Below are 24909 nucleotides of genomic sequence, written 5' to 3'. Positions count from 1 at the left end.
TTTTCTGTCTTTGGAGGATCAATTGTCTTTAATCCTGAAGTTTTCGAGCGACACACTATACAACAAACTTATGTCAGAGGCACTTTGATGGAAAGAGTTATTTTTTTCTCCTGTAAACTCACTTTCTCATCAATTCAAAATCATTTTGTTCATAAGCAGATGTTTCAAAACGAATATTTGAGAAAAATATGTTTCAAAAGTAAATTAGCTTTTCCCATGAATTATGCAAATTACTTTCATGCACGTGTACAGACACTGTTGGTTTGCAAAAGCAATTGAGACAGACACTCAAATGTGTATGGGTCGCGCCATACATTAAAAGCCCTGAACAAAAAGTGGTGTTGCGTGTGCAGTTTACATACTTTATGGGAAAGATTTGGTGCATTTGGTTCGCTGAAAAATTCATAACAATGTTAAAAGACGGTATTTTTGTTCACAATATTTTGTAAACACATGAAATAATATTTAGACTTTTAATGTCACTCTGTAATTTCATCTTATTTGTGACTTTTTTACTTTATCATTTCATTGATTCACATCTCTTATCTGGATTTCAAACCTAAACATTCGCTTAGAGTGACAAAGAGTTACATAGTTAAAGAGTCACATAGTTTAATGTTAAAAATTTGTTGGAAGTGAATTATTTGATGAAGAGAATACCAGTTACTAGTTTGTGGTTTTGGTTCTGCTGTATGCTCACGTCTGTTTTGATTCTTTTCAGGGACCTTCCGGCCCACCAGGACGTAGAGGAGAAGATGGTGATGAAGGCAGAGAGGTTAGTCGTTTAAACTTTCTCATCAAGGGAGAGTGAGGAATAGTGGGGTTGCATCAGTGAGAAAAAGTGTACAAATCTACAGGGGAAAAGTGCGATAAGCCATTCTGAGATATGGTGGACATAGCGATTTGACTCTTCAGGTTTCGGTAAATGTGTGTGAAAACACCCAAATCAAACAATGCACTACTAAAGTGTTCACCATACCTTAAAAAAAAAATAGCTAATGGGAATAACTTGCTCTGGTCCGAAATATGGAGTAAAATTAGTCGGGGAGTAGTGGGTGGTTGGAGGGTCATCAGTGAGAGAATGGGTACAAATCAACAAAGGAGAAGTGCATCAGGTTAACTTGCTCTTTTAGACATTCAAGCATTTGACTAAATCAAAATCTGTTGATTTGTTTTGGTGGTTATATCTAGATGACTGTGTAGAATGTTCTTGCAAGAACTTGTCTTGATGTTATTCTACAACTGCAAAGTAGATTTCCGAACCCGGACGGGAAAGGGGGTGGGGTTCTTTTGTTCTGAAAAAGAACTGTCCTGCTTAGTAATTTCTACAAGAAGTTAGGACGGAAATTAGCCTGCAGGCGATCACAAAACGCTAGGATCAATCCTGCCTCGGTAAGGACGAGTCACCCGTCCTAACTTAGGATGGGTTCAATGCGTCCTACGTATTTGGATACGGAACTTCACTGCCTCGGAGTTGGTCTCAAAGGAGACCAAGTTCCTATAAAATTTCAGAGGGATGACCAACAAAGAAAAAAAGAAATGTTTGTATAAATATTTAGTTTGACTAAAGACTGGAGTGAAGAATAAAGCCAGTATTATTGATTTTTTGTTTTAGGGCAGCGATGGTTCCACTGGTGCCGTTGGTCGTCCTGGAGCAGCCGGACGCCAGGTAAGTTGAAGAACTCATTGCCATATAATCTTTAGAGACAGAATAGATTCATCTCAAGAATTAATGCATAACAAACCCATTTGCTGTTAATTTTTCACAATTAAAGTGTTTTTGAAAGGAAGTTCTAACTAAGACTGAATTTCGAATTTCAAATTGTTACAGCAAAGCTGAAGAGCAAAGTTAAGATTGTAATCAGGAGGCAGCTTTTCAAACAAACTAAGTTTTGAATATTGACACAGAACCCTTTTCATGAGAAACATATTTTGAGTATAGAACTGAAAGGTTGATTAACAAAACAAAAACGGAGCAAAGGATCTGAGGAAAAAAAAAAAAAATACAGCACTCTCTTGATAATTTGATAGAAGATAGTTGTAAATTTACCGCGATTAATTTTATATATTTTTTTTTCTTTCTCAGGGTGCAAGTGGATTCCCAGGAAGACGTGGAGCTCAGGGACACAAAGGATGGAGAGTAAGTCTAGTTTCTTATGTACAATGGTAATCAACCAATGTAGATATTCATGGACAAAAAGAAGCCAGGTTGTTTATAGCTCCAGCCTCTATGCAACGTCACAGCCCGAGTTTTTGCCAACCCAGATTGGAAAACTTTGGAAAGCCATAAGTGCAAATTAAGAAAATATCGCTATTTCTGTTAACGATATAACAAAATTTGTTGATTTTGTTAAAAACAAAACAACTAATTATGAGAGGTATTTTGTTTGATTGAAAGTTTTCAGAAAATGTTGAATTTTGTTAAAACATCTGTTTTTACGATCTAGTGTTTTACTAACATTCGGCCAGCCATGCTAACCAAGGCGGTTTGTTTATCAACAAAAGAAAGGTCTACAGACATTTCTTTTGCAAAGTCACAGCCCAAGTCTTTGCCAACCGCTGTTGGAAAACTGTATAGTGATAACTGCAATACCAAAAATGCATGTAGATAGCTACAGTTCGTAACGATGTTACACAATTATAAACAAATAGCGTTGAATTTGTTGGAAACAAAGCAACCAATCATTGGAGGTATTTTGTTTACTTGACAGTTTGCAGACAATTTTGAACTAAATGTTTTGCTAACATTCGGCTGTCCACACAAACCGGTGCTATTCGTTTATTAACAATGAAAAGATCTATTTTATAGCACGTGTTGACATAGAAAGGAGAGAAAAAAAAACATGATTTTTGTGAAATTCAGGTATTTATAAAACAATTTTAGATAAGTCCACGAACTACATGTAGAAGTAAGAAAAACTGAACCAAATGGTTTCAAGGGTTGATGCAGTTGGTAATTTCACTGTCTAAATACAAACTGTCCATTTGACATTCATGCTGTCGGTGTTTTCACACTCCAATCTTTGTGTTTAGGGTGGACGTGGCAAGAAGGGAGTCCAGGGTGATACCGGTGCTCTTGGAGAGAACGGAGAAAATGGTGCCCAAGGATCTGCCGGAGCCTCCGGAGCCAGGGTAAGAGAATATCAAAACTCTAGACACTCACTTGCTCCTTTTGAACATCGATGGATGTGGTTTTTTAAGAAGCATCTGCTTCAATATTGAGTTTCATTGTTTTATTTGTTGTGTTTCGCATAAAGGCTTCTACATTATGCGCCGAATAAATGCCTTGTATTGTTATAATGAGCGATTTTAGACAATATTACACACACATGCATGCCTTCTTGGGAAAGAACAAATGCTTTAGTTGTGTATTATTTATGATTATGCATGTGCACACTCACTTTCTGTTGAAACAGGACAATATTTTTGATGACTAGTTTTAATTTGGTATAATTTTTCTTTTGACTAGGGAGAGCGTGGAATTCAAGGAGAGAGGGGAGAGCGTGGATCCCGTGGTGTTGCTGTAAGTTGATTTTTTTTCCTTCTTTACAAATCATTCTCTGAAATAATATTACTGAAGAAAATCACCATTCAAATATAGGTCAACTAAAAGGTTAAGGGTCCTGCAGCCGAAACGCTAGGATTAACTCTAACTCGAGTTCGGATGAGTAACCCGTCCTAACTTAGGATGGGTTCATAAATTGATGTCTGGGTGAAGCACAAATTATTGTCTTAATATCCTCGATGTAAATTTCACATCTGTTCAATTCACACCTATTCAAGTCAGTTTGACATGTGTTTCCATATTGCACAATGCACTTGTATACATATAAAGAATGTCGACTGAACAAAGATATAATATCAAGAACTACTTACAAAAAAATTATGAAGTTGAGGCATATTCAAAAGTTTTAAATTTTGAAGAAATGGCCTATACAACAAACGAGTGAACTCCTGAACAGAGCTTAAGTTAGAACAATTGATGCAGAGTATATAGGATTTGAACTGCCTCTAGCTATTGTACAATGTCAGTGGTTTCATGGGTTTAGTGGTATGAATTCTACTCTGGGATGGCGAAGGTGGTAGGTTTGAATCCCACCTACATGCCAGTGGATTGCTTTCAAAATATATGGGAAAGCACTGAGTATACAGTGCTAACCACACATTGGTTCATTAAATTAAGTCTCTTAAATATTTGATATTTGCCACTTACTCTGGAAATCGGTTAATTGTACGTGTATTTGTTTTTAAAAGCACAAATAAAGGAGCTGTTTTTATGAAAGGGAAAAATAATGATACAAATTGACTCAGTAACATGCATGTTTTATTTTATTTTTACAGGGAACCAGAGGCCAAGATGGTAACGATGGTGAGATCGGAAACGCTGTAAGTATACAAGTTTTTTATCACTTTGTTAGGCCATGATCAACCCCCCGCAGAATGTGGAAAGAAAATTACCTTCAAGATACAATCTTGCATGTTACATTAACTTTGGATATTCTTATCAATATGAACCTGCTGAATCCAAATATGATTGTTCCCAATCCCAAATGCGTACACAAAGGGGTGAAATTAGACTGGTTAATGTGTCCTCCTTTAATTCAATTCAATTCACTTCAATAAAACTCTTATTTCGGTATTGGCTTCACATGATGATAAAATACATAATTGATGTTTCATAACATTAACGGTGACAGTTATAAACAGTAGCCAACATTATTAACAAATTAGAAAGGCAAAAATTAGGATCTTGTTAAGCCTTGGCTTTAGTATACTCTCACCTATTGACAGACTTACACTGGGTATTGACCTCTTGCACGCGCGTCACACACGGCAACTGATGCCACGCTCACCATGTTGGTGGTCAATCGGTTTACGTGTAAACGTCGCGTCGCCTAAATGCGCACTTCTCTGAACATAGAGCAAGGATGCTCTGAATAACACACGTTGACATTGACCACCAAAATGACGCATCCAAGATTATTCTGATGATGACGTCAGGTGAAATGGGTCAATTAGACTAAAGACAAAAACAAGGGACAACAAGGACAGACGAACACATTAGATGCCAACAATATACAACAAATTTGCAAACTGGTCATTTAGAAACAACTGATTGCGATGTGGATTGATGCCAATACAGTTCCTTAACAAAACTAAAAACTTGTTTATCTTTCTTTTCTTAAATGAAGGGACCAGTCGGAGCCTCAGGTATCATGGGAGCTGTTGGTGCTCCAGGTCACAAGGTAGATAAAATTTTGTTTGTTTGTTTGTTTGTTTGTTTGTTTTTTTGTTTACCTAAAATGTAAACTATTACATGGTGCTATGTAAAGGAATTGGTCTTATTTATGTACTTCAAAAACGTAGCTCCGCATCTATAGTACCTTACATGAAAATACTGGAGGTTGAAGTGCCTGGAGTGTCACTGAGTGACAGATATGAGCGCTATTTAAGAAGCCACTATTATTTAAAGAAATTTACATGTGCCTGTTTAAACCAGGTGTTATATTGTGCTATGATGATAACTTGGTAGTACATAACATTATTTCAATAAATTTGTGGTAACTTTTGAAGAAGTTTAAGCATTTTCAATTAACACCCAGGGGTCGATTTCACAAAGAGTTAGGACTCGTCTAATCTCTAGTTAGGACGAGTCCTAACTTAGGATTAATCTTAAGGTCTACATGCTACATTGCAGGGTTGGGACTCGTCCTAAGTCCTAAGATTAGTCTTAAGTTAGAAAGAGTTTTGTGAAATCAACGGCAGTATCACACAGTGGGAACTTCACAGGCAAACTTCTCCGGTTGTTTTTACCTCGGCTGTTTTTTTAATTTAAATAAGTTTACAGGTGGTTTATACCACATTCAAGTTTTGTAGGTATTACCATTTGAATCCACAGTATATTTATTATATGTGTTTGTGTGATCCACACTTTCTGATTTTTGTCAATTTTTGTCACCACCAGGGTGTAGCAGGAGAACAGGGTGAAAGTGGTCTGCAAGGAATCGCAGGTCTCCGTGGTGAGAGCGGTGCAGATGGTGCTCCAGGTCAGACTGGTCCAGTTGTAAGTTCCACTTTAAAATAAGGGAATAAAAGGGTAATGATGAGTTCCTAAACGGCCGTTTAAGAACGAGTCACAACTCTTTTATTCACATTCATAAACGCCCTTTTGTGAAAAGGCGAGACGGTTTCACAATTCTAGACAAACTGCCACTTGTTTTGTTGAAGGTTGCAAAATTGTCAAAATATTTTGTGAAAATGTTTTGTTCGCGTTTTGGTGGTGTGTATACGCACATGTACACACATATTCTGTCTACTACTCATAGCTACGAATAGCGTTATGCTTAATTTAAATTGGCGGCCAGCGAAGCAAGCCTTTCTTCAATAGCTCCAGCTGGTCATTATCAACCCTTTCAACAAAACACAGATTTGACCTATTATCTTAAATTGATTGAATTCCTTGTTTTTTCCTGATGTTTTAGGGATTCGCCGGCAAGGATGGAGAGACTGGAGCAGTTGGTGACATGGTGAGTGTCATCTATTATTACTCGTACCTAGATGATATTAAAGCTTGTTTGATTCACCATGAATGCTTCGTAAAGTTGGGGAGGTAGTGCCTTCTGCTCTACCAACCAGGCTTCTGATGGATGATACTCATACCTACATCCTTATGGACTATAAAGGGGGGAACCCTGTTTCAGCCTAGGAGAAGGTGACAATGATTAATGGAAAAGAAAATGTAGCCCGCACCTTATAGTGGCCTTCACGCCTTTTAGTGTCTGGCAACTTGCATTAAAACAAATAATATTGGAATAAATAACAGTCTTGATCATTGACTTAGGCCAATATTGATATCTAGTTTGTATAACCAAGGCGATTGACTTTAATTGCTTCTCTTCACCAAGGAGTGAGATTTTAAAAATGGGTACAGATTGTTAGTGAATGCACTAATATTGGTTACCAATGCTGCATGTACTCATAAGGTGTTGATATAGCATCAGAAATTATCAAGACCTGAGGGTTGTAATAGAGATACTCTACTTAAAAAGTTCTGTACAATTACCTTATTAATATCAGCTCTCTTGAAAGACAAAGTCTCGACTCTCTGTTTTTTCTTTTTAACCTACAGGGAGCCGTTGGTGCACCCGGTGGTGCAGGTATGACTGGAGCCCGAGGACCAGCTGTAAGTATCTCTTTTTGATACTTGTGTCCTTAAGCAAGACACTTAACCATTGCTTCGTCCTTCGGATGGGACGTAAAGTCGTTGGCCCCATGTGTTACGTAACGCATGTAAAAGAACCCAGTGCACTTATCGAAAAGAGAAGGGGTCCGCCCCGGTGTTCCTGGCTGTGGCTGCTGTATGCGTTGTAGCACCTTGTAAACCCTTACAAGGTGCTAAATAATTGGGTCTCAGAATTCATCACTTCAATAACCTATCTTTCTGAAAGTTTCTATATACATGTACTCAGCGCCTTGAGTACCTTGTTTGGTAGATACGTGCGCTATATAAGACTTTGATATTATTATATTATTATTATTGTTATAATTCAAATAAGAATTGAGACTTTCAAAAATTTTATTGACCCGATTTGTATTGCTTTTTGGCTTGTGTAATTCAGTTCTCATGAACTTGTAAAACTCTGTTATGCTGAGTATTGACTATTGTTGCTTTTAACACAGGGAAGCCGTGGTGCCGCTGGCGTTGCTGGTGAGGCCGGAGCTCAAGGATACGCCGGACTCCAGGGTTCACGTGGAAGCGATGGTGCCCGTGGCGCAAGAGTAAGTCAAACTTTGTTTTCTTTCACAAGGTTTAGAACATTTTCACTCCAGGGAGTGATTGATCTAGGCGTGCCTTTTGTCATAGCATGCCTTGCTTGCTCATGAAATTGGTTCATAGTTGATAGGTTTTAACAAGCGTGCATGCCAAGTTGTCACTTTCGGGAGCCAATCAGCATTGTTTTTTCAGTACACCCCCACCAGGGTTTAGTGACAAGAGGTAGATGCAGCGCACAGCCAATAGTCTGGCACATTTTAACTAGGCATGTGGTTGATCCACTCTATTTGCCTGTTTGGTAATCGGCAAAATAGGCATTAAGTCAAAGACCAACCGGTCTCCTCTTATTTTTCTCTGAACTTGTGATATGCAGTTTACGGTGACTACGTAAATTCAAGATTCATTTGAAATGGAATACTTGCATTTTTGACATGCGATGGTGCCATACAAGTTCTCAAAAGTTTTTAACAAGCGTGCACGCTAAGTAGTCGTTTTTGGGAGCCAGTCAGTGTTGTTTTTCAGTACATCCCTACCAGGGGTTATAGTGATGGTAGCAAGGTATCGATACGGTGCGCTGCCAATTGTATCTAGGCTGAATAAGTGCACTGTAATGAATCTATACTTCCGCTGTTTACAAACAACGAACCCTCACTGTTATTCTTTCTGTTTGCTTTGATTCCAGGGAGCTGTTGGAGCCCATGGAGAGGTTGGACAAGATGGTTCTGATGGTTCTGATGTAAGTTTCTCTGTTCTGATTACTGTTTTAATTCTGCTAACTGTTTTACATTTTCTTGATTGTTACCATATCTCTGTTTTGTTACTTAAAAATTTAATAATTCTGAGGAATAATTTTAACCGTTTTATTATATTCTCCTGACGATGACTAGAGCAAGCTAGTCGAAATGTTGAGACTAAGAACTGACTCCCCGGTAGTACAGTTAATTACGATCCTTTAAGCTAAAGTAGTAGTCCCAGCCTATTTCTATACCATCCACCCAGGTAATAGTTAACAAGCAGGACAGTTCTTTTCAGAACTGAGAAGTCTCCCGAACACCCGAACAATCTACTCCGCGTTAGTAGAACAAATCAAGACAGTTCTATAAGAACAAACTCTACATGGCAAGTAGAAACACACATAATTTATTAAACTTATTATTGCGCTCTCTCCAGGACTAGCCTCTTCGAGAGCGCATAACAATTTAACACATGGTGATACCGCAAACCAAATATATATTTATATTTTCCTCCTCACTTCTATTTGTCCTCTTCAGGGTCCCGACGGTCCAGCTGGACCAAATGGTGCTCGTGGACCAATGGGCGCACGTGTAAGTACTACAATTTAAAAATGTTGACCATTAGAAATCTAAATTATACACATTTTTCGCCTATGCCAAGAGGGTTTTTCCCAGGCCCTCTGGTTTTCTTTTATGAGCTGATGTGGCTTTCTACTTTTGGCGCCCTTGTGTGCCAGCAGCTTGAACATTGTAACAGTGTTGTTCACAATTTAGCGTCTCAGCTGCAAGTAAGGATGATTAGCCTCCCAAATCATTGGTATAAAATGCACTTCTATGGCACGAATGGCTTGGGTGGCACGGTTGGCTTGTGCGTAAAGCGCTCGCCTTTCACCAAGGTGACCCCGGTTCGATTCTCGGTCGGGGCCATATGTGAGTTGAGTTGTGCGTTGGTTCTCTGCTGTGCCACGAGGGTTTTCCAGACTATCCGTTTTTCCTCCCTCAGGAAAAAAATCAAACACTTTCGATTTTGGCTGTGCTCCGTGGTCATAATGGGTTGATGTGGCTGGCAGCTAAATGCGCCCTCACATGCCTGCTTCTCAAACACATTGTTGCCGTATCCTTTGCACGTCAGCTCTAGCTGCTCGTAAGGAGGATTAGCCCCCCAGATTATTATTATTATTATTATATTGTGATAATCTTTTTCATTCATTGATTCTCTATTAGGGAGGTGTAGGTGCACCAGGACAACGAGGCATGGCTGGAGGAATTGGACTACAGGTAAGTCATTTGTGGATGAAGCAAGGCTTGCAGCATGCAAGATAATAATAGACCTTTATCGCGGTGTGGCTATTATTTAGATTTTTCTCTATTCCAACTCATTTTAACCAAACTGAGGGTGGATTACTTGCATTTTGCCTTGTCATTTATTTGTTTCTTTGTTTCGTCGCAAACCGCTGTGGTCTTGATGAAATGGCCGAATATAAAACATTTTTGTGTGTATGTACATTCAAAGGGTCCTGGAGATTTCAGAGTCCTCCAAAAAAATGCCCCATTATCCTAGAAACAGACATGTTGAAGAGACAAGTTTGGACATGTATGGCACGTACATGTACGTGTACAAAGGTGAAGTTCAGACAGCACATTACTAAAGAAAACAATGTTTGTATGATGAAATAATAGTCTGGTGCCATGAATGTTGAGCAATGAATGTTAGCATTCATTACTGTTATGGAAACAGGGAACATGACCAAGATGGTGACAGCGTGATAAAGGCCTGCAATGATAATAAGAAAGACTTGTAATGTGCACATGTGCACCCTGCTGGGTCTTCAAGGCGCAGTAAAACCAAAAACAAGCGAAAGAAAACGGACACTACTAAATTAGCCCTTGAAAACCTGTGACATAAGATTAGTTTTGAGACGAGATTTTAGTCTTTGTGGATTCATTTATCAGTTTGGGAAGTTAGTGAAGAAACCAAGACACTGGTTAAAAACAAAACACTTTCTAATTTTCCCTGTTACCCTGTTACCCCTGCGGGGCACATTTGCTCAATCATAGCATGAGGCAGTGGGCTCTGTCCATTCTCCCAATGCACAACGCACCTGTTGGAACTGTTAGCGCAAGAATTAATAAACATAAATTTGATTGCATTTTTGCTGTTTCTTTTAAAGACGCTAGATTTCTTATCTCCCAATGCACAAAGAACCTGTTGGAACTGTTTGCACAGTAATTAATTATTAAACATAAATTTGATTGCATTTTTGCTGTTTCTTTTAAAGACGCTATATTTCTTATGCATTGTGCCCCAAATATCTTACACCCTCTGATGTGCTGTCCCCCTCATCATCATTTTTACAAGTATTGTGTACTCTGTATTTAGTGAGAGATGTTAATTTTGTTATTTTTGTTTTCACCAGGGAAATTCTGGAGCCCAGGGAGCTATTGGTGCCCCAGGAGAGAAGGGAGATGCTGTAAGTCTCTTGAGATTGCTCATGTCACAATCACTCAAGTTTGCATTTAAAAGATGACTTGTATGTCCGATGCACAATTTCACTCACTAACTATACAGCATTAACCCAGAGATCGTCTGCTCAGTGCGATGAGGTCGTTTAAAACATCGGACACCTTTGGTAACTGTCAAAGACCAGTATTTTTACTTGGTGTATCTCAACTAATGCATATAATAACAAACCTGTGAAAATTTTGACTCGATTAGTCGTTGATGTTGCGAGAGAGTAACGGAAGAAAAAACACCCTTGTCGCACAAGTTGTGTGCTTTCAGATGCTTGATTTTGGGACCTCAAAATGGAACATTTTTAAGTGAGAAAGAGTTATTGTATTGCAATATAAGCTGTATTGACACAATAATAGAGAGAGTAGAAGAAAGAAAGCAAACTCAGAAATTATGAATAATAAAGATAAAAAAAGCATCAATGCCCCCAAATTGTGTGTTAAAGACCAGTTTTTAAGAAAAAATGTTTGATCGTGTTTTGATATGTATTATTTCTTGTTTTTTAATGTCTAGGGTTCCCCAGGACGCACAGGAGATGCCGGAGTCCCAGGAGCAAGAGTAAGTAGAATTAATTTTTGCTTTTTAAACTCCCTGTCTAAATCGACATCTTCCACTTGTCTTCTTAATTTTCCTTTTTTCCCCCGTTGTCAAAGTGGCGATTTTTCACCTTTAGGCTGGATTTGACAAAGGGATAGTATAATGATTTTGCAAGAGTAATTAGCAAATTTGTTACAATCGTTGCTTTTAAACTCCCTGTCTTGAATCAACATCTTCCACTTGGCCTCTTCTTTTTCCCTTTTCCCCCGTTGTCAAAGTGGACATTTTTCACCCCCAGGCTGTATTTTACGGAGGGGTAGTACAAAGATTTTGTCCCTTGGTAAGTTTGAAACTTGAGAACAGACTATTTTTAAAAATTTATCCTTGATGTATTGTGAATGCAGGGTTTGCCCGGATCTGATGGACGTGCTGGAAACGACGGAAAGCCAGGACCTGCTGTAAGTTTGAAACTAAATTAAGTTGTTAATACTTTACAAATAATTTTGTTTTAAACCAACACTTCAGCAATACGTTTTGACATTGGAATTTTTTAAGGAAATACCTTTGCCACATGTATATATTACAAATTGTGTCCGCTGTTTCAGTTCGTTTGGATTCCTTTCCCTCTCTAGTCAATTCTTTGTTCACCCCCAAAATCATTTCAAAATTTACCCAGTCAGTTTCCCTTGTGGTTTATATTGATACCTTGAACATCATCTTTTAACTGTTTCTTGGTTGGTTTTTTTGTTTCCACAGGGCACACAAGGAAATGACGGAAAGCCAGGACCATCAGGTCAAGTCGTAAGTAACTTTTTTTGGGTAACAATTCCGTTTTGTCAGTGCAAAAACAATGTATCTCTTCAAACTGCTTTTACATTACATGCACATTTGAAAGTGTCATATTGTTGTATCTCGCTTCAAATAACTCGGATGTACACACAAAACCAGTAGGGGCAGAAATTTGAGGAGCGCTTTTGTGCGAGACATGACATTGTTGCACATTTGAGATATGAAGTTTTAGCTCTGACACGATTTGTCATTGATAGCTTCAATCGCTTCATCAAAAATATTAAACTTTTTACATTAACAACATCCTCAACCCACGTACTCTTGACAACAAAGTCATCTTGTCTCTAGTAATGATGTCGTTCTTTCATTAGCTAAGGGGGTGGTAGTAAAAAGCTTAGAGAAAATATAAACAGTGAAAGGGGAATAAACCCCAACATCAACTCTAGTTATTTTTACACCTGTCACCCAAGCTTGTATCTGTTGTTATTATTTTATAATTTAATAAAGATTTTGTGTGCAGAAAGCGTTCAAACTTTCAAATGTTTTCAAAGGGGTGTTGCAAAAAGCTCAGAGTTTGCATTTTCTAGGAGACTACACAAACACAAACAAGGAAAACCTGACCTGATTTTTTAAATAGTCTGGATAGACTGAGTAGTAAGTTCGCGAAATGATGATATTTTTGTTGGTTGTTTCTTCACAGGGACTTCAAGGCGAGCGAGGTGGCCCAGGACTACCCGGAGCTAAGGGATCTACCGTAAGTTTCAGTCAAGTCTTTTGACACAAACAAATAGTCTCTAGGCATAATTGTTATAAACAAAATCACACAAAGTCGTGTTATTTTATTTACTTAAAGGCATAATTGAAAACAAAATCACACAAAGTCATGTTATTTTATGTACTGATGTTACAAGTCATTTAGCTTTTTTATTTCGAAAATTTTAATGTCTTGTATTTGTTTGTAAATATCGGTTGTTATAATTGTTATTATAGTGGGTTGTATTTATTTGACTAATATTGTACTAAATAAACATACACTTTATATAAAACAACAACAACAACAACAACAACAACAATAAGGAGGTAAGGTGAAGCAACAAAAATATAAATGGATAAACAATAAGATGGTAGAGATACTCTAGTTGGTGAGACACAGCTCTAGAATTGCAAAGGTTGTGGGTTTGAATCCCACCCGGGTAATATCCTTTGATTTTGTCCACAGAGCTCGGGGAAGTACTGAGTATACAACACGCATCACTGTACATGGGTTAAAAACCAAAATTAATGATAAGAGGGTAGATGTTTTATTTATGATTATTATTTTTATTTTTCAGGGAGAGTCCGGAAGACGAGGATCTGCTGGACCTGCTGGACTCAGAGGACCCGCTGTAAGTTTTTTTCATAGAATTTTATTTACTGTCTAGGGGTCTAATTTCATGGCTCTGCTTACCGCCGAACTCTGCTTAACGATCACCATTCTTCGCTTACTGTGCAAGCGCAACATTTCTGCGCTAGTTGTGTAACTGAAGAATGCCTCGTAAATCTGGAGTGGTTATTTCCACGCAGGACGAAAAATCCGTAATTGGAATACACAATCTGAGAAACATATCTGACAGAAACGTTTCTCAGATTCAAATTTGGGGCGAGGGGGGGGGGGGGGAATAAAATTGATATAAATTTATTATATATTTGTTTATCACATCACTTCAACACAATTCTGAAGAACCATATTAAACCTCTTAGTGATTTTCACATTCCGATCCTTACCGCAAAAGTCTCTAAATTAATTTAATTAACTTTATGGTGCGTAATTTCTTCTTCAGGGAGATGTAGGCGGAGACGGACCCCAAGGTATTGCAGGACCCACTGGAGCACAAGGTTCACGCGGTGATTCTGGACCTCAAGGATCTCAGGGACCTGGTGGACCAAACGTAAGCTACTATTCTCACTCCTGGCTCCTGTCTTGTATACACTTAATTTTGGTTTCACTAGTTTTCTCCGTCTGTTGAAAAGTGACTTTTTTAAAATTGTGTGAAATGCTTATCCCCACCAGGGACAAATGGGACTTACCGGAGCACGAGGAGCCAAGGGAAAGAGAGGAGTTCCAGGAGTCGCAGGATCAGCTGGACAAGCCGGACCCCAAGGAATGTCTGTAAGTTTCGTTTTCAAAAGTTCTTCAACATCTTCTAAAGCCAACCATGGTATGGATCTCTGAATTCGATCAAACATTTCAAATACTTATTCAATTTTAACTCCAAAAATGAAAATCTACCTTTCATAATGTTTTGAAAATTTTATTTTTCAGGGAGACCGTGGAGCCCCAGGAGCCATGGGCGTAGCTGGACCCCCAGGATCTGAGGGAGAGTCTGGTGTAGATGGACGTGACGGCTCATCTGGTGCTCCTGTAAGAAAACTTTCGTTTCCAGAAAAGTTTCATCCATCCTGAAAAGCCCCTTTCACACAAGACAAATTTCCTAGGAAATAGCAGGATTTTTCTGGGGGGTCTTATTATGAATCGCTTACCCTTGTAAAGTCCTGACAAATAGTATTTGCCCAGGGAAAAAGCTGCCCCTGCCCTGGGTTAAAAGTGAGCTAACCTCGGGGGCCCGTGTTAGTTTTTCCCAGGAAAATTTAATCGTGCAAAATGTATGTGGGGTGGGACTCAATTTCCTCAGAAATGTCCCCTAGCCTTATTTTGTGGACGTTGTGTCTGCAGTCACTACTGTTCATAGACAACAACAAAATGTGACAGATGAGTGTTACTGAGGGTTTTAAAGAAAAAAGTGTGTTTGGACAGCGAATATATTCTTGGTTTGCTTTTGTGTATTAAAAAAAGGCAGTTGCTGGGGGTGTTGCTGAAAAATAAGTCAAATAATAAATGTAAGCTCTCTTTTTTTATGCTACTACAGGGTAACAAGGGTGCCTCTGGTGATGTTGGACGAATTGGAATTCCAGGACTTCCCGTAAGCAACATTTCAAATAATTAATTTGAATGAAACAAACAAACAAGTATTTATATCTTATTACTGATTGGTTTATTTCACGTATAAAAGCTTCACAGTCTTAAGGAGGCTGAATTGAGTTTTATTTTTTACTTCATTAAGAAAAGTTTTTAAAAATGTAGCCTGTAAACTAAAATTTGTCACACAAGGTGCACTCTCTAGTCTGCTCTGTTTTGGGCCACATGTTTGGCTTCATTCCAGTTGTAACCTTTCTGGGTTTTTTCAATTGTATGGATCCTTGTCAATTCTCAGGCCATCAAAAGTTAATGGCCTAACGTTTCAACCTTTGCAGAGTCTTTCTCTTTCTTAATTTAGTCTTTGAGAAAGCCTCTGCTAAATGTAGGGTTGAAACAACAGGCCATTAACAATTATTTTTACAAGTAGTTTTGGCGGGTAAGCATTGTATTTGTATTGGTTTCTTTCTTTGTATAGGCACTCCCTAACACAAGATGTGCTTACTTGGCTCCCAATTTCTGTCACTTTGTGTATCACTTTTCTAACAGTGTATTTATATTGATTTAGGAATTGGAAATAAATGCTGTACTGAGCTGAACTGAAGCAGTTTGCAACAGCTTTTCTCATTAATTCTCTTTGGTCCTTGTTTTTTCCAGATAAATTGAATTTGTTGTTGTTTTTGTTGTTGTTGTTTACAGGGAGCCCCAGGTGACCGTGGTGGTGTAGGACAGATGGGTATCTCCGGAGCACCTGTAAGTTACCTTGAATAAAAATGTAGGACCATTTAAATTACCAAGATCAAAAACTTATACTAATTCCAGGTCCAATGACCTTATACACCTGACTAATCACAATAATTTCTTGTGTGTCCTTTTATTTTTCACGTGTTTTGAATCTTAGTGACTGGTGAATTTGAGTATTCTGAAATTAAAACGCTTAAAATTTTCATTGACTTGTTATTTTGTTGGGGATTTTTCACAAAATGTAATAATGTCCTTCTACTTTTTTTAGGGTTCACAAGGATCCACTGGCAAACGCGGTATTTCAGGCAAGGCAGGATCAAGAGTAAGTGTCGTCTCTTTCTTAACTTTGGTTTTCATTCTGCTTTTTGGCCTTTTTTGTTTGAAAAAATAAAAACCAAAGTAGAATGTTGTACTATTGATTTAAGTGAAGGTTTTCACAGCTTATTTTTTCGAAGATTTCTCAGGTGTTCTTTTGTTTTTCAGGAAAAATAAAAAAAGTTGTTGAGTCTTAGTTATTGGTAAATACAAGTATTCTGTTAAGGAAAACATAAAATATTTACGAACTGCAAGTTCTTTAGGGGAATGTTCACAAAATGTAATTATGAAGTCTTGTTGTTTTTCAATGTAACATTCTCAATTGCAATTGTAGTGTTAACGATCTTAAACGCCCCATTTGGTCTTCAGAGCTTAAGATTTATGAATTACAGGGTGAAAGATGGAAACATACAGTGGACAAAATGAGATATTAAAACAGCACTGTATTTGCCTTCTCACTTAGTGTATCTCAACATATGCATAAACTAACAAACCTGTGAAAATTTGTAACTCAATTGGTCGTCCAAGTTGCAAGAGAATAATGGAAGAAAAAAACACCTTTGTCGCACAAGTTGTGTGCTTTCAGATGCCTTGAACTTGAGACCTCAGCTGAGGTCTCAAATTCAATTCAAATATTTTAGAATGAGAAATGACTTCTTTCTCAAAAACTACGTTACTTCAGAGGGAGTCATTTTTCACAATGTATGGAGAGCTGTTGATAGTATACAACATAATGTTGTATACTATCAACAGCTCTCTCCATTGCTCATTACCAAGTAAGTTTTGATGCTAGCAATTATTTTGAGTAATTATACCAATAGTGTACAGTGCCTTTAAATTGTTTCTTTTTGTTGGTTTCAGGGCAACACTGGACCCCCAGGCCCAGCTGGATCAACAGGACTTAGCGGAGAACCCGTAAGTTTTGCTCAAACTTTATTATTTGTCAAGACAGGGTAGGTTAAAAAAATTGGGACAATGTTCCCAGATTATAAAAATATTTCTTCATCACTGGCTTTGGTCAAAACTTCCCTCAAGACTCACCTATTGAGAACTGCATAAACATTCCACTCTACTGATAAGTCACTGCGCCATGAGCATCTTAAAGATGGTTTATAAATGCTCGTTTTTATTATTATTTCATAGGATTTGAAACTTTTTAAGATGGAAGTATGATATAGTAAAGTTTTGATGTAACACCATGAAATGATAATCTCCGAAATGAGTCGGGTCGGTTATTCTTATTACATTGACTGAATGAACAGCATGACAGAAAATAAGACTTGAATTTAGAAAAATCTTGTTCGTAAACTGTGAAGTAATTCCAGTGTAAGCCACGCCCACCTTATACAAACTGGCTCCACTGAATTACCAGAAGCCCATAGGATTTGCAATGAGCTAGTTGTTGTTTGATGATTTATTCAACTAATGTTCGATATTTTTTTACATACATTCAACAAAGACCAGACGCGTGTTGTGAATACTGGTGTCTTAGTCTGAACCAATTAGTCATGAACATCTTTCAGAGAGGGCACCAGATTTAGCAAATTGAAATGCGAACCCTCCTATCACCCAGACAGCATTAGAAAAGTTTATTGTGCTATTGTTATGTGATGCATCTGCTTTTACATAGTCATTTGAAATTCATGCTGTTTTTTTTTTTTTCTCGCAGGGAGACATCGGCCGATCTGGACGTACTGGACCACCAGGACCCAAGGGCAACCCTGTAAGTTTACATTTCAGACACATCAAAATGCTGTAGCTATTCACAGGGCTAGGATCTGTACCCATTATATTAGACTACATGAGGGTGCTTCCAACAGGAAATTTTCTTGCATCAGAGTTAAAGGTTTATCTTATTTTTTACTGCCTGTATGTTGTGTTCTATTATCGGTGGCAAATTAAATAATGGTAAAAAACAACAATGAAAAACAGTTTGTTAATTTGTTTTGCATCATAATAAAACCTTATCGCAAATACTTGCTATTATGCCCTGTAGGCTTCGAATGAGGTGCATGCTTGTCTAGCTAGCCATCAAGTTAGATCGCTAGCTAGACCAGCCTGCACCTCATTCAACAGTTAGAGCGTGATGGGTATTTGCGAAAAAAGGTCTATGTGAATTCGCTTAACATTTGCCATTGTGAAGTAAAAACTACGGCATATTGGGTCAACAGGTGAACATCTTGTTATAGGTGGAAGTGAATCTTGGCCCTGATTTAAGAAATGATGGGTTTGATTGATTTGATTGGGACTTTCTTCAAAAATTAATTTGATTTTGTATGAATTTTGTTTTCAAGGGAGAGAGAGGAAGTGCTGGACAGCGTGGAGCCCAGGGTATCCAGGGAGGACAGGTGAGTTACCTCAAGTCTTAACGGACGAAATTAAAAAAAAACATTGGGATGGGAGACACTCCAGGACCGAAGGACCAAACTCAGACTGACAACACGATTCTACTCCAACAAAACCTTCAAAGTTCCAATAATATTCATTCAGCCAGGTTTCAACATGTCAATCTGGACCCTTTTCTTACAAAGCCATCACTTCAAAGATTATTATCATCACTCCCCAAAGACTATACTTAACTGGAATCCATTTCATTGTTACATCATTACATCACTCTGCACCCTGCAACAAGATATTCAAGACGGCATAGACACCCTAAAACTGGAAACGTTTATTTCAATTGCCCACCAAATGTTAAAGGAACACGTTGCCTTGGATCGGTCGAGTTGGTCTTTGAAAAGCGTTTGTTATAATATGCATATGGGTAGAAAGATGCTGTAAAAGTAGAATACAATGATCCAAACGCTTTTTTATAGACCAACTCGTCCGATCCGAGGCAATGTGTTCCTTTAAACTGCTGCGCACCCTGACCCTGGGTCGACAACCCGATGGGTGATTGTTCAGGCACAAGATATAGACTCATTCATTTTGCCCTGATGTTGGTAAGAATTTACTCTTTTTTACGACAGCAAGATGCTTGAAGCTTTGGTGTCGGATGTGAAGTGGTTAAATCTTTGCATGGTAGACAGACAGTTAGTCAGTAGGGTAACTTTAAGAAGGTTTCTGCAATGAAAGAGCTTGACACTTGAAATGTTTTTTTTCATTTTTTTCAGGGATCACAAGGAGTTGTCGGAGCCCGTGGAGAGAAGGGACCCAGAGGTTCCATCGGTGAGGCTGGAATCCAGGGTAGCTCTGGAGCAACTGGACGCCCCGGACCAGCAGTAAGTTGCCCCAACCAATCTTAGCTTAACAAACTGTTCACTGGTAACACTAAAGCTTTCAGTGCACATCGTCAATGTCAAATAGGTTTAAGTCTCTTGTTGAAATGCACCGGTTTAAACATTGGTTTCTTGTCTTTTCTTAGGGACCAACTGGAGCCCAAGGAGCACGTGGAGAGGTTGGCTCACAAGGAGCTGTTGTAAGTTATTTCTTTTGAATTACTTGATTATTTTGCTCTTAATGTACAGCCTTAAAACAATGGCAGTTTTATCCCAGTCATTCACTGATATTTCATCTTACTATATGACTCAGTCATGATTCATTTCTAATTTTATTTGTTATTTAACCCTCAGTGCTCACTGCTTAGGATTTTTTTTTCTTACAAAATTACTCTGTCTATGAACTTTGTTGAAAATCCCATTTTACCTGACTTCTTAGAGTATACGCTTTAAAAACTTAATATAAAGTTTGAGTGGCCAGGGAAAGGTCAGTTACCTGCTGGAATTTTTACAACATAGACTAGTCCGCTGTCTGAGGGGAATTCCCCATTGACTTTTATGTACACAAACAAGCCTTAGTCTGTCCTGTAGTAATAATGTTGTCTGACACAATGACACAACTGGCCCCAATATTCATGGCCCCGCATCTAAAATGGTGAAACACACCCCCAAGTCCGTCTGAAACATTGTTTGATTGCTCCCAGTTAGTTTACCCCTCGGTATATGACTAGTATATTGGGATAAGCGTTGGTAGTTGTCAATTAGCAGGAGTTTATTTCAACAATCCACTCTTGCCCATTTTGGGTGTTAGGGTGAAGGAAACAGATAAAGAAACAGAAATCAACGCAGCATTTTTAAAGGTTTTTTTTTCTCTGATGAATTCAGGGACCTGGAGGAAACAACGGCATGCCTGGACCCCCTGGACCATCTGGAGTTCCTGTAAGTACAAATGCATTGATGCTATTTTTACCGATCTTGTTTTCTTGACAGTCCCTTTAGTACATTACGTACTTCTACATTTTGACAAAATCTTTTCTTCTCTACTTGGATAAATTGGCTTTTATTTCCTCAAATTCTTCAATATGTCTGTCAATTTAAATTGAACTTGGAGCATTTTTAGTGTAAAAAAGATGTCTTTATAAAGGATGTCTTATAAACAGTTTTAAATAGGGTTGCATTTGTATTGCACTAATCCAGTTATAAAGTGTTTAAGTATTATGAGATTGGGGCAAATACATATTGTCTGATGTTTTCTTTCTCTTTTTTTCTGACATATAACGTTAACTGATATAGACTGTGAGAGAATTATATCTGTGTTAACCATTTAAAGAAATTTGATTTGTCTTTCTTTGCAGGGTGCAAGAGGAGAGGTTGGACCTGCTGGCTCCAGCGGCAGAACCGGACCAACTGTAAGTTTGCTTACAATTCTTAAAAAAAAAAATAAACATCTGTTCTTCATCTGTTATAGTAACTACCAGATTAAACTGTCATGGATCATCACGATCTGTGTCTGTCTCCGATTGATTTGTAAGTGTGGTGAAAAGCGCTAGACCCAAGCTTTGGTGTGTCTGATGGCGACATCGTACAACTAGTTTGTTTTTTAAACTTTGTTTTTGCTGTATGTAGTCCTTTTCTGTACATCTGTATATTATCATCCACCGAAAATACACTGTAATTATGTTTGTGACAAAAAATAATATCGTATGCTTGTCCGCCATTTTAAAAACCACTCGCCAACACCAGAGAAGTATGTTCGCATAAGGTTGCCAACGTTCGCTAACGGTTGCAGCGCACAACTCGTTCCACTAGAAATTGTTTGCGAAAATGCGCAAATGGCAAATTGTCCAGTTGTGGACATCCTTTTTCAATGCTTCTCTTCTTATCCATCATTACAGGGATCACGTGGAACACAAGGAGTGAAGGGTTCCACTGGTATCCGTGGTATCCCAGGACCTCAAGGACAAACAGGATCTTCAGGAGACGACGGTAGAGATGGTGCCACCGTGAGTAACCATGTTTTTTTTCCCCTTCAAATACAAGTCAGTCAAAACTAAACTGGGGCTTGATGGAATGTATTCTTACTTCTACATAGATACATGTAAGTGATGTTTGAAGCTTTGAATGGTGTGTGTAAAAAGAATAAACTATAAATAAACGTAAACTTGCGGGTGCAACATGTAATATATCTCTTTTGAAGGAGTGTTGGTTTTGGAAAGTGCCGGTTTGATTTTGACATTTCGAGCGGTATACTCTGCTCACTCTAAATGCGTCATTCTAAATGTACTCGATATTACTGTGTTTGATATGCGTTTGATCAGTGTCAATGAATTTTGGAATGGAATAAAATCACTTTTTGCCTATCAAGTGATACTGATAAAGGGTTTCTTTGTCATTATCGGAGCTCATAAGGAAGATTTTTTAAATTGTCGTCTTTGTGGTACAAATCATTTTGTTAGTGCTGGTGTCAGTGGGGATGTTGTCCCCAGTGTGTGAGTCATTTATGGTAAATTAACATATAGGCTGAAGGAACTTGCTTCAACAGATGGTACTTTTAGACGAAATAGCTGGTACTTTTAGACAACTTTTCTTTGAACAGAATCTCTGGGGGGACAGAATTGCCGCAAAACCAGTACTGTTGACTAAATTTGTGTCTTTCTTTTTGCATTTTTAGGGACCTGCTGGTGCTGCTGGTGCCCCAGGACCCTCTGGAATCATCGGAGCTCTTGTAAGTACTCTTTTCTCTATTCTTAATTTAGTTTAATATATACGGCATGAAGTGGCCGAGCAGATAAGAGCACCGAAACTCAACCTCTGGTGTTTCTGATCACTCGATATCTGGGCCAAATTTCATAGAACTGCTTAAGTAGAAAATGTTGCTTAGCACATTTCTGTTATGCTTCAATAAGCAGGATGCCACTTACAGATGCTACATGTAAAACTGCACTTAAGCTAATAACATTCCTGATAAGCATATTTTTGTTATGCTTAGCTAGTTTTGTCTCTATAAGCAGCGCTATGACATTGGGCCCTGGTCAACTATTGGATGGGATAACTTCTGTATGTTCTTTAGTTTACCAATATTCTAAACATTAAACTGCAGATTTATTTGGTGGGTCTCTTCTGAAAATAAAAATTGACATTTTAAGAACTTGATGTCCCAACGAACAAGACAAAGCTTTCTTAAGAATGAGTTGAAGACAGAAATAGTCAGGGATCAAGTTTTGTCAAAAAGGTTGTGAACTCCCAGGATGTGTAGCTTTTATAACACTTTTATTTTTGTTTCATTCGATTTCAGGGTGGCATGGGAGCAATGGGAGCCCCTGGACCCGCTGGTGCTGCTGGACGTCCCGTAAGTGTTCTTCCACCTGGTCTAGGATTTCTGATTCTGAAAGTTTTTATGCTAACAATTATTTTGAGTAATTACCAATAGGTACAGTGCCTTTTAAATTGATTAGTATTAAAACACAACCACCTCTTCTAATTAACCATGATTTTATAATTGGCTTTAACAGGGTGCTGATGGATCTGATGGTAAGCGTGGATCAGCCGGTCAACAGGGACCTGGTGGACGCATGGGAGCACAAGGTATCAAGGGACCCACAGGACCAAGGGGATCAAGTGTAAGTACAACCACAGAAATCCTTTGCTCTATCTAAGACGAGAATTCTCAAAACCAAATGGTACCACGACCAGATCAGGTACACTAGCAAGGCCCACTAACTATTCTCCGCAAACAAAGAGCAAGTTCGAGTGGGCACAATTAGTCGTTTCGTGGTAGACTATTGACCAGCAATGTACATGCGCAGTGACGCACCCACTCAAATGACTCATTTGGAGGTCTAGGCAACCTTCCGCCTTTTCGCTTCAGTGTCACCGGTTCCCCTCTGCGCTTTACACATATTAGAATGGAACATGCTGTTGGGACCACCGAAGAAACCATAGGCTCGTGGCCGGTTCCAAATGGTCGACCACAGCAGTCAACCAATGGTCAACCAGTCTAGGTTCGAGTGCAAATGGTCAACCTTTAGTAGCAGTTGAAACAATTAACAATGAGTATAATTATGACAGCATGGATGCCACATAATTCAACAATAAAATGTGTAGACATTTTAAAGATAATAAGAGCTTTGGGATTATCGATCCAGATCCAGTATTGATAGGAACTCAAGTTGATGCTTAACACATATGACTTTTTACTCTAACAGGGCCGTGATGGAGACACTGGACCACAGGGACCTCAGGGACCTAGTGGACCCACCGGTGATAAGGGAAATGCTGGTGCCCCAGGAGCCATGGGAGCTAGAGGAATGAATGTAAGATTTTCATTTCATAAAACTAAGCCACATGTGAATCAAGTGACTCTGGCTATGGCTATGAACGTGTAACCACAACATTGAAATGTTCCGGCCGTAGCCACTTGCTAAATTCTTTAATTTACACACAGCCTTACTCGGATTATTTATTCAAGAGTTCCATTATGCTGTAACAATTTTTTATAATTGATGTTATCGATTCTTGTTAGCTTCTCAAGTAGATTTTAAGTGTGACTCATTTGTAAAAGTTCAAAATCTATTTTACTAACCTGTTGCCCTGGTATGTAAAAGTAGTAGTCCTGACTGATTTCATACCCTCCGCCTAGGTAGTAGTTCATAAGCAGCCGTCGATTTCACCAAACTCTTCCTAACTTAGGATTAATCTTAGGACTTAGGACGAGTAAAGTTCCGTATTCAAATACGTAGGGCGCTTGAACCCATTCTAAGTTAGGGCGGGTTACTCATCCTAACTCGAGTTAGGATTCATCCTAGGGTTTCGTGAAATCGGCTGCAGGACAGTTATTTTAGAACTGACAACTTGCCCCAATTTCCGAATAATTGAACCTGCGATAATTTCTCAAAAGAACGTTATCTATCCAACGAGTAGATTATATGGTGTCACCACCAAACAACGTTGATACCTTTTTTATTACTTATGTGAACATTTTTGTCTTCAAGGCTGTCCTCTAGAAACTATCCTCTGACGGGAACTGACCCATAACCTTTGACCTCTGAGGAGTCTTGAGCCATAACCATCTGTATGCATTCTTGAACAGATGCCTATTATGCCGAAAGTAGTCGTTCATTATTCAAATGTTAGAGCTTGTTGAATGCATTCTCACATCTTTGTCTCTCTTACTCAAAAGGGACCCGGAGGACCCGCTGGTGCCAAGGGAGAGCGTGGACCTCGTGGACCCGCTGGCCCCGCTGGTGTACGTGGCAGCGCTGGACCTGATGGTGCTATGGGATCTGCTGTAAGTTGCCAAAATGTTCATGTATATGCCAGTAGCAGGACAGAGT

The 24909-nt window shown here is 38.6% G+C and overlaps 1 protein-coding gene across 1 annotated transcript in view; it reads left to right on the top strand.

The window, feature by feature from the left end:
* LOC139937119 (uncharacterized) overlaps positions 1 to 24909 on the top strand; it is a 38753-nt gene that overhangs the window by 4592 nt on the left and 9252 nt on the right. The window contains exons 8-46 of the mRNA XM_071932125.1: positions 722 to 775; positions 1616 to 1669; positions 2087 to 2140; positions 3034 to 3132; positions 3470 to 3523; positions 4342 to 4386; positions 5193 to 5246; positions 5966 to 6064; positions 6483 to 6527; positions 7130 to 7183; positions 7681 to 7779; positions 8457 to 8510; positions 9046 to 9099; positions 9733 to 9786; positions 10926 to 10979; positions 11534 to 11578; positions 11962 to 12015; positions 12314 to 12358; positions 13047 to 13100; positions 13678 to 13731; positions 14167 to 14274; positions 14397 to 14495; positions 14649 to 14747; positions 15253 to 15306; positions 15999 to 16052; positions 16312 to 16365; positions 17220 to 17273; positions 18028 to 18081; positions 18653 to 18706; positions 19472 to 19579; positions 19723 to 19776; positions 20462 to 20515; positions 20932 to 20985; positions 21472 to 21579; positions 22248 to 22301; positions 22872 to 22925; positions 23089 to 23196; positions 23782 to 23889; positions 24756 to 24863. Coding sequence (XP_071788226.1) covers positions 722 to 775; positions 1616 to 1669; positions 2087 to 2140; positions 3034 to 3132; positions 3470 to 3523; positions 4342 to 4386; positions 5193 to 5246; positions 5966 to 6064; positions 6483 to 6527; positions 7130 to 7183; positions 7681 to 7779; positions 8457 to 8510; positions 9046 to 9099; positions 9733 to 9786; positions 10926 to 10979; positions 11534 to 11578; positions 11962 to 12015; positions 12314 to 12358; positions 13047 to 13100; positions 13678 to 13731; positions 14167 to 14274; positions 14397 to 14495; positions 14649 to 14747; positions 15253 to 15306; positions 15999 to 16052; positions 16312 to 16365; positions 17220 to 17273; positions 18028 to 18081; positions 18653 to 18706; positions 19472 to 19579; positions 19723 to 19776; positions 20462 to 20515; positions 20932 to 20985; positions 21472 to 21579; positions 22248 to 22301; positions 22872 to 22925; positions 23089 to 23196; positions 23782 to 23889; positions 24756 to 24863 — 2619 coding nt within the window. The remainder of the gene's footprint in view (positions 1 to 721; positions 776 to 1615; positions 1670 to 2086; positions 2141 to 3033; positions 3133 to 3469; positions 3524 to 4341; positions 4387 to 5192; positions 5247 to 5965; positions 6065 to 6482; positions 6528 to 7129; positions 7184 to 7680; positions 7780 to 8456; positions 8511 to 9045; positions 9100 to 9732; positions 9787 to 10925; positions 10980 to 11533; positions 11579 to 11961; positions 12016 to 12313; positions 12359 to 13046; positions 13101 to 13677; positions 13732 to 14166; positions 14275 to 14396; positions 14496 to 14648; positions 14748 to 15252; positions 15307 to 15998; positions 16053 to 16311; positions 16366 to 17219; positions 17274 to 18027; positions 18082 to 18652; positions 18707 to 19471; positions 19580 to 19722; positions 19777 to 20461; positions 20516 to 20931; positions 20986 to 21471; positions 21580 to 22247; positions 22302 to 22871; positions 22926 to 23088; positions 23197 to 23781; positions 23890 to 24755; positions 24864 to 24909) is intronic.

This window comes from Asterias amurensis, chromosome 5, assembly GCF_032118995.1.
Source record: "Asterias amurensis chromosome 5, ASM3211899v1".
In the NCBI taxonomy this organism is placed as follows: domain Eukaryota; kingdom Metazoa; phylum Echinodermata; class Asteroidea; order Forcipulatida; family Asteriidae; genus Asterias; species Asterias amurensis.
Note: the sequence above shows the minus strand (reverse complement) of the source record. Positions and strands in the feature narration are given on the sequence as shown.